Consider the following 9,028-nt stretch of genomic DNA (forward strand, 5'->3'; position numbering starts at 1 on the left):
AGAAGGGCCTGATCTGAAAGGATTGTTGGAGAGGAGTGGGGATGGGGAAGGAACATCTGTTCTTCACTTTTGAAAGTGTCAAGGAATTTAAGTAAGAAATCAGATATACGGATAAATCACTCAACTGGAAGACCAAGATTGTAGATAAGAGTCAACCAGATAACCACCAGAAGGTGCTCCATGCACATGAATAACAGTGTGATAGGACTCCCATCTGGTGGCTCTGCTGCCTGGAAGACAAGGGGCTGTAACTTGCCTAATGCCATTAGCTGGTAGAAGCTGGGTGGTATGTTCCAGACTAATACATAGTGGTCTTTTAAGTGATATGGCCTCTCTCTTTCTTTTCTGCAGACACTGGAGCTCTGTCTGGTGGAGTCATAGTCTCTATTATCTTTGGAGTTCTCCTATTTATTGGTCTAATTGCGGGATTTCTCATGTTTCGGCAAAAGTAAGTATTGAATTTTGGTATTGAAAAAGGTACAGATGTAGGAATAGCTGAGCTATGGGAGCTTGAGAAAGGGAGGCCTGGATTTCTCACAGGATATTGTATAGGTAGAGGTTGGTTAGAGAAGAAAAACACCAGCATGCTGCAGCAAGATGGAAAGGGTCTCAGTAAATAATTTAGATTAGTAGGATTGGAGGGATTGATATTGTAAGATAATGTTTGCTGTTGGGAACAGAGGAGTGTGTTGTGATTTCTCAGTTTTGTTATAATCCAGCAGTATCATATTGTTATCATGACAGAGGAATAAAAACATTGTTATGGTACAATCATTTCTATAGCTGCTGACCAGTTGAGTGATAATCCATGTATCCACTAATTTCAAACCATTTTCCATGTATCATTACTGTTGGGGTCCTTTACCCATATACAGAATTCTACTTTCCTCCTCAATGTCCATAAGGCTGCTGTTGCTTGGTTTTAAGAAGATCAGATATACTACTAAAAGTGTACAGAAAACATGAAATAATCAGAAATTTATCTGTAACTCAGCATAAAACTCCCTCCATGAAAACAAAGCTCTATTTCTTAATGAAGCATCCCGTTTTATTGCCAGCTGTACTGTTCCAAGTAGGTGCAGTGTCTGGTCCCACTTTGGTCTGTGCTACCCTGAACTCTGTTCCTAATCAGCTAGGGCAGACACCTTGGAAGTCTTGCTTTTCCCTTTGCTATCTGCTGACCATTTTATTTTCACGACTGTTTTTGATGTTCCAGGAGGGCTCGTCGGAGACACGCACGGCCGGAATACAGTACTTCGGGCTTTGAGAGAGGTGAGGTTCAAAGGGGTAATAAAACCAGGGGGAAGCCTAGAATGTTTTGGAAGGAATGAAAAGAAACATTAGTTTGAAAGCAGACACTGGCATGGCTTTTCTGATGTAATGTGCCTCTTCCTCCAACAGTTCTAATCTTCAGCCTTGGTTTGGTAAATTTTTTTACTGCCATTGTCAGAAGTCCATGGATTCACTTCTGCCTTTGTAGTTGTGCTTTAAAAAGGTTGTCCAAAGAGGTGACTGATTAATTTGCTTGTTTGTTTTCCTTTACCACAGAGAAGGTCTGGTTGAAACCCTATGTAGACCTGCAACCATATGATGACCCCAGCAGAGGCGTGCTGGAATTCACAAAGGAACTGGATGTCTCTTGCGTCACTATGGAGAATGTGATTGGAGAGGGTGAGTTACTGCTCTCCCTGTCTTTCAGTTTCCCCACACTGTTGTTTTGCTGCCTATCTTTGAATTCATCTGTGACATTTTATCTCTGGTTGTCTTCAGGGGAGTTTGGGGAGGTCTATCGTGGGTCCCTGCGACTCCCAGGGAAAGAACGTATTGTGGTTGCCATCAAGACTCTGAAGTCAACATACTCAGACTCACAGTGGTGGAACTTTCTGCGTGAGGCGACGATTATGGGGCAGTTCAATCACCCAAACATTGTGCGCCTGGAGGGAGTTGTCACCAAAAGTAAGTAAGAGTGTGTGGGAGAGAGTCCTGGGATGAGAGCAGAAACTGGCACATTTCTCAGGCCTTAGAGAATTTGCTGTCAAAGAGGCTGTTCTGGGAGAAGACAGGGCATTGTCATGTCAGAGAACGAGGAAAGGAGGAGAGGTATGGATTTCCAACTGAGTCCTGCAGCAGTGTTAGGAGAGGTCTTTCAGGGCCAGTGAGTAGATGGATAGCGAGGGATGCTGCAGGGTCATATGTGCAATACAAGGAGGAGTACAAGATCATTGGGAGATGTGTAAGGAGAAGGGCAGCCAGCTGTGGCAATGGAGTGGGGGTGTTAGCTGGGGTTGGACATTGTTCCCTGTGTAGGGGAATATGGATAGCATTGAAAGGCATGAGTAGGAGAATTAGAAAAAGGCTGAAACCTTCTTGTCTTCCTCAAGGGAGGCCGATGATGATCATCACTGAATATATGGAAAATGGAGCACTGGATACCTTCCTCCGGGTGAGAAAGTCCAATCTCTAATAGGCTTGTGTACTGCCAGAACTTGCATTTGACCTGGATTTAGGGCCCTAAAATAAAACTAGAAGATCCAGACATCCACTTCCTTTCTGCTTACTGAGAATTCCACTGTCAGCAGCAGAAGCTTAATGCCATCCAGTTTGTTCAGTGACAAGAGTGGCATCCTTGGTAATTGAAATCCAACTGCTTAATGATGACTGGAGACCATCACCAGTCTCTTAGTGAGAACCTGTTGGGGCCTTTGGGCTGCAGCATTGCCTTTTTGCTTGTTCACCACTGCCCACTTTTGTATGTTGATAAGGTCAGAGACTAGAAACCAAGCGGATCAATGTCAGTTCTCTCACTTCTTCTTCTTCCATGCAGGAGAATGAGGAAAAATTTAGCCCTGTGCAGCTTGTGAGCATGCTGCAGGGAATAGCCTCTGGCATGACCTACCTTTCAGAACACAATTACGTGCACCGGGATCTGGCTGCTCGCAACATCCTGGTAACACGCAGTCTCCAGTGCAAGGTGTCTGACTTTGGTCTCTCCCGAATTTTGGAGAATGATGCAGAGGGAACCTATGAAACCAAGGTAATGCAAACCCAATCTTTCATGTATTGTAAATTAACTGTAGGCTCTGAGGAAAATCTGTCATAAAATTGCAAGTTATGGTGTGGATGGTTCAGAAGGTGGTGCTTTTGTCTCTGGAGTCCAGGTTGATTTTGTTTGCTAAGAAATTCGGAGGGATTGTGGTGTTAAAATGAGAAGCAAAATAAGAGGTATAATCTCTTTGACTCAGTTACTAAATCTAGCTTTGAAGATAGCCTCACTGTGATCAGAGTTTTGGACTAGAGTCATCTCCATGTCTCTTTCAATGAAAGTTCCAGTAATTCTAATGCATGGTGTCCTTCAAAGCAGGGCTGTGACTGGTGTCAGGCTCTTACTCCCACAGAGGTTTTGTGTAGCGTTCAACTGAACAGAGGGCTTAAACTCATATACTTTCCAAGAATATTTCTCTCCTTTTGAGAAATTTCCCTGGGGTGGTTACATGTCACTTCAAATGAAGTGGGCTCAATCTCTGAACCACTTTGTAAGGTCCTTGCATGAAAACACTGGAGAAATACAACACAATGATATATGCTGGATACACTATGTTTCTGCTGTTTCACAGGGTGGTAAGATTCCTATCCGATGGACAGCCCCAGAGGCCATTGCTCATCGCATTTTCACCTCAGCTAGTGATGTCTGGAGCTTTGGAATCGTCATGTGGGAGGTGCTGTCATTTGGTGACAAGCCATATGGGCACATGACCAATCAAGAGGTAACAGACATTGAGTTCAAGAGCTGATTTAAAAGATAAATGAGGCATGTGGGAAAAACTCTTGTAGATCTACCTCAGCCTGCAGTCTTGACTTTCTTTTGAACACATAACTACTATGTTTCCCTCCCTGCTTAAAATCAGTGCAACCAAGTCAAGGGCAATAAGTATTGAGGTGTCAACAGCAGCAAGAATCTAGATTAAAGAGAGTTTAAATCGGCCTTGGCATTTGGATCTGGGGATACTTTCTATTGCTTTTGTTTTCTCCTTCTTCTGGCTCTGGTGCATTATATCTGGTCTTATTCTAGGCTCAGCACATGCTGCTTAAATTATTCCTCAGAGCCTGGTTCCCCTTCTCTCACTGTGCCAGGATCATTTGGTCCTCACTTTTCCTCACTTCTCATGAACATGTCCTGAGAAGCAAATGGGAGCTAAACTAGTAAAGGACTGAAAACATGCATATGCCACTTAAATTTTTGGCATCCCTTAAGTGTTTTGATCCTGTGCTGTGCTGCCCAAACCCTGTGTCATATGTGTGTAATCTACACCAACCCCTCCCTGGCTGCACATTGTGAAGTGGGGAATGGCTGCTCCCAGAGGCCTCTGGCTCCTCTTCTGCACTCTCTGCTCTTGGCCAGATTTCTCTGTGACCTCTGTGCAGGTGATGAAAAGCTTAGAGGATGGGTACCGGCTCCCCCCGCCTGTGGATTGCCCATCTATCCTCTACGAACTCATGAAGAGTTGCTGGTCACACGATCGGATGAGGCGGCCTCATTTTCAGGAAATCCGGGCACAGCTGCAACATTTCATCTCAAGTCCCCAGCTCCTCCGGCCTGTTGCAGACTTTGATCCCAGGTAAGGAGGCTGTCACCAGAGGAGGAGGGGTTAACTGGGACACTTCACCTCCCTGTCCTCAGCAGGAGGAGTGGCAGTGAGGGCCATGCAGACTGGAAAGATGCACCTTGAGTGCTCTGTGTGCAGCAGATAGTGGTCATCTTTGTCTCCTGGTGACAGAGGGCAGAGCCTCACTGTGCAGAGAGCAGATTAGCTGGCTCAGCCCTGGTGGGGGGTACTTGCTGCCCCTTTGGTTACTGTCTCCTAGTGCTGTCCATTTCAGGTGGTTGTCTGGCTAACAAAGGGTTTCTGTGTCCCTAGGGTAACGCTCCGTCTCCCCAGCTGCAGTGGATCTGATGGGATCCCCTACCGGTCCATCCCCGAGTGGCTGGAATCCATCCGCATGAAGCGCTACATCTCCAACTTCCGCACTGCCGGCCTGGACACCATGGAGTCCATTCTGGAGCTCACTGCTGAGTAAGTGCACGCCAGGCTCCCACAGAGCACCTCAGGCTGCGTACAAGGTGCTGTGCTCATCCCTGTGTGATCTCAACAGGCACTCATATTTACTTGGAAGGCTTCTCTCCTTCCTTCTCCATGCAGTTAAATGGAAGTGGACTGGCTTCTTGACCTAAAAGGGAAGAATCAACCCAGAACTGGGAGCAGCACAAACTATGAGACAAATTCCCCAATTATCCATGTCCATGCTTGAGGCTCTTCAGGGGTCTTCAGCTGCTCTGAACTCATGTGAGACACAAACAGATCTCTAACTTGATCGTCTCCCCACTCTCACAGGACTTTGTAGGTTAACTTCCTTGCCACAAACTCCATATAGACTAGTGATATCCCCCTCACTCCATCAGCCAGGCACTGTTGTGTCATACAGCAAGTCTTTTCTGGGCTCCTCAGAAGGACTCAGAACACAGCTGTGTTATTTTGTCAGGGATGTTCAGCCAACTCCAACCAGGGCAGTTGCATGAAACAAATGAGCAGGCGCAGACCTGCTGAATGGTTGAGACATGGCCCCTATCACAAGTCCTGATTTACTGGGAGCACAGGCCTAGCCACGAGGTAGAAGAGGTCAGTTGACTGGGTGGGCAGAGATAGTCAGGGGAGGGCAGGAATGTCTAGAAGTTTCTTCCCTCTAGAGAAAAGGTAGGTGCACTAGGAGGCACTGAGGAAAAGGAAGCTGTCTGAACTAATGCTTGGTAACTGTTTCTGCCCTTACCACACTCTTGTCCCTAAGGAACAAGAATAGCAATTAATTTTTTTCCTTTCTTTTCCTATTTCCTTCAGGGACTTGAAACAGATGGGAGTCTCACTTCCAGGCCACCAGAAGAGGATCTTGTGCAGCATCCAAGGCTTTAAGGAGTGATCAGTTGTTGCATTCTTAAGCTTGAAAAATGCCCATCCTTACCAGATATCACTTGGAATCATTCCTATGGCAATTGCTTCCAAATGAGTGACTGGACAAGCAAAGCAAAACAACCAGAACTGATAAAGCTCGTGAGGCAACACCACCTGCTCTCATTTCTGTTCCTCCTTGCTTTAGCTCTACAGCAGCCATCAGTACGTTTCAGAGCACTGGTCTTAGAAAATATTGTTTTCTGCAGTCCACTTTGTGCAGGACTAAGTTAGGCTCTGTAGTCCTCATACTGGAGTTTCAGACCCTCAGTACATCACATGCAATACAAAGTGGGTGGAGGGTGGTGGATAATGTTTTAAATTGGAGATGAGGGCTCAAGATAGACTGGGACATTCAGGGAGCAGGCACAAGAATACAGACAGGTAGAAACAGGGCTCATGCACTCCTTGGCATACATTCCTTCTCACTTCAGCACCCTTCTGTCTTTCTTATTTTGCATCAGGAACAAACTATTCAGTCTTCACAAGGCTGCTGGTAAGGCATATATTTTTTAATGCAGCTGTTCTTGCCTGAACAACATCCTGTGGTGTACTTTTTTCTTTGGAGGAGAAACTGGGAGTAGAAGCACACCCCGCTGTAACTTGTGTGATCACATCACCTCAGCATGTTGCTGTTTTGCACATGCACACTTCAGTGGGGACATTTACATCTCTCCAATCTGCTTAATACCTTTTCTTATGCCGTGGACAGAAAACCCTATACATATCCATTTTTCTCTGCCCCTTTTTGAGAGACACTAGTCTTGTTTGGCTGGAATAGGGTATTTGTAACAGAAAAATGTGTAGGTGGTCTGTCTTACTCCTTCTCTGTGGAGGAAATGTTATTATTTATCAGATCTCAAGACAGTTATAGTCTGTAAATAATATTTTGTAAATAAACCTGTGGCAGAGCAGGGTGTGTTGGAATTCTTTGACTTATTTCAAATGTGATTGAGACCTTTAGCATACATATCATGAGTCCCAGAAGGGTCCTTACATACATGTTTAGTTGTTTGAGCCAATGGTCTTTGTCCATTTAACTGCAGATGTAACATGGAAGTGCAATTGCATTAGGATTAAAGGATACCTTTGCAGCTGATCACTTCAGATTTGTTTTTCAACCCATTTGCAGGCATATCTTTCTGAGTCCATTGTTTTACAGATCCTGTGATTATTCCTAAATCATAAATATTAGCAACTACTGCTGTGCTTGATGAAATACATGTGAGTAGTACTTCTTTCTCCTGCAGACTAGACTGTCCAGGAGAAAGTCTCAGGAACATCAGTGAGAATTTTTCTTTCTCCCACTCGGGAAGAGTAGCTACCTCAAGATTTATTTTTCAAGTCTAGGTTGGTGATGGTGAGTGCTACACATTCAGCAATGTGACTTGCTAGAGATAACAGTGTTTCCATAACTGTATAATGCTCTAAATTCTTAAGGCTATAAATTAACAGTGCTGCTTCTGGGAAGGCCTTGCTTAACCATAGATGACAGGAGGGCTAGGAAGCAGAGATCCAAAGAACTGCAACCTGGTTTCCATTCAATACAGACCATGGCTACTCAAGTCACTGTAACTATAGCAAGAGAGAGAGCTGAAAAGCAAAGCTCTGAGTTTTTAGTAGTTTTTAGTATCAGTCTTTATTCAGCTCTAGTTTTTAATATCAGTCTTAGCAATAGATGTCTTTAACATGAAGTACAGGTAGCCAGTAAAGTTGCTACCTGGCAGATACCCAGGGTTAGCAGATAAGCCCTGATGAGGCTGACACAAGATTATGAGCTTGTGTCACGCACATGTAAACTTTGGCTTGTCACTGCAGGTGATAGGGAAGTGGGAGTGGTTGATCCATCAGGTAACTGTGCTGCCACACATAGGCACCTTAACACAGGGGAGAAATGAGAAGAGAGGAGATTCAGTAAGTTGAACCAAGGGAAAGGCAGAGCCTCATGACTGGGGAAAAACAGTCACAGGTGCCAGTACAAGTTGGGGACTGGAAGGCAATTTTGGAAGAAAGGACTTGCTGGTCATTGTGAACAGCAAGTTGCACCTGAGCCCTTTAGCAAAACAAGACAACAGTACCTGGGCTGCATTTCAACTAATGCATCACCAGTAACTGGAAGGAGGCAATTATTCCTCTTTATTTAAGCATTGGTCAGACACCTGAAGTGATGTGTCCAATTTTGGAGTTCCCAGTACAAAAAGATATAAACTTAATGGAACTAGTCCAGTGAAAAGCTACTGTGGTTTTGAAGGGATTAGAGCATCTGACAAACAGGGAGAGACTGACAGAGCTGGAAGCTGTTCAGCCTGAAGAGAAGAATGTTTGGGTGGCTTTTATCATTGTGTATAAATGCCTGATGGGAGTAAAAAAGGAGCCAGATACTCCTGGGTGGTATCTAGCGAAAGAAGCAGCTGTGAGACCACACCAAAATGCAGTACATTCTGTTTGAAGGTGAGAAAAACTTACAGTGAGAGTTGTTAACACTGGAACAGATTATCCAGATCTCATCCTTTAAGGTATTAAAAAGCAACCTGCTGTGGTTGACCCTGCTCTAGGCAGGGAGGTCCCTTCCAGCTTCAAGTGTTAGAAGCTGCTGAATCAGTTGGCCTGGTAGTGAAAAGGCTGTTCAGTTCCATGTCCTCAGGGTACAGCCGGTAGCAAGCCTGAGCACGTATTCCCAATAGGCACTCATGCACAGAAAATCCCCAAGTCTATAATGGGTGCATGTCTATAAACGCACACACTGTGCATGACTGGCCGGAGGCAGAGAGCACAGCAGACATGCAAGCACAGCATAAACAGCCTAATCCTCTTCCCAGCTCTGGCTGATCAGGATGAACCTGTTAGAGGGAAACACATACAAGCACACAATGGATCCCTCTAGTGCCCAAGACCAGCCATCCTGCAGCTGGCTCCAAGCCCTGGAGCCTGAGCTGCTCTCCTCAGTTGCTGGCACCAGGATAAGCAAATCCTCAAGGCCTGCAGCCCATGCAGACATGCACACACACACACCCTGGGGCCCTCCAGGA

The 9,028-nt window shown here is 45.2% G+C and overlaps 1 protein-coding gene across 1 annotated transcript in view; it reads left to right on the forward strand.

The window, feature by feature from the left end:
• EPHA1 (EPH receptor A1) overlaps window positions 1-7,098 on the forward strand; it is a 34,256-nt gene extending 27,158 nt beyond the window's left edge. The window contains exons 9-18 of the mRNA XM_059465823.1: window positions 352-448; window positions 1,217-1,272; window positions 1,549-1,671; window positions 1,771-1,956; window positions 2,382-2,443; window positions 2,825-3,034; window positions 3,615-3,764; window positions 4,423-4,616; window positions 4,917-5,072; window positions 5,892-7,098. Of these exons, the coding sequence (XP_059321806.1) occupies window positions 352-448; window positions 1,217-1,272; window positions 1,549-1,671; window positions 1,771-1,956; window positions 2,382-2,443; window positions 2,825-3,034; window positions 3,615-3,764; window positions 4,423-4,616; window positions 4,917-5,072; window positions 5,892-5,970 (1,313 nt within the window). The 3' untranslated portion in view covers window positions 5,971-7,098. The remainder of the gene's footprint in view (window positions 1-351; window positions 449-1,216; window positions 1,273-1,548; window positions 1,672-1,770; window positions 1,957-2,381; window positions 2,444-2,824; window positions 3,035-3,614; window positions 3,765-4,422; window positions 4,617-4,916; window positions 5,073-5,891) is intronic.
• The last annotated feature ends 1,930 nt before the right edge of the window (window positions 7,099-9,028 follow it).

This window comes from Ammospiza nelsoni, chromosome 2, assembly GCF_027579445.1.
Source record: "Ammospiza nelsoni isolate bAmmNel1 chromosome 2, bAmmNel1.pri, whole genome shotgun sequence".
Lineage (NCBI taxonomy): Eukaryota > Metazoa > Chordata > Aves > Passeriformes > Passerellidae > Ammospiza > Ammospiza nelsoni.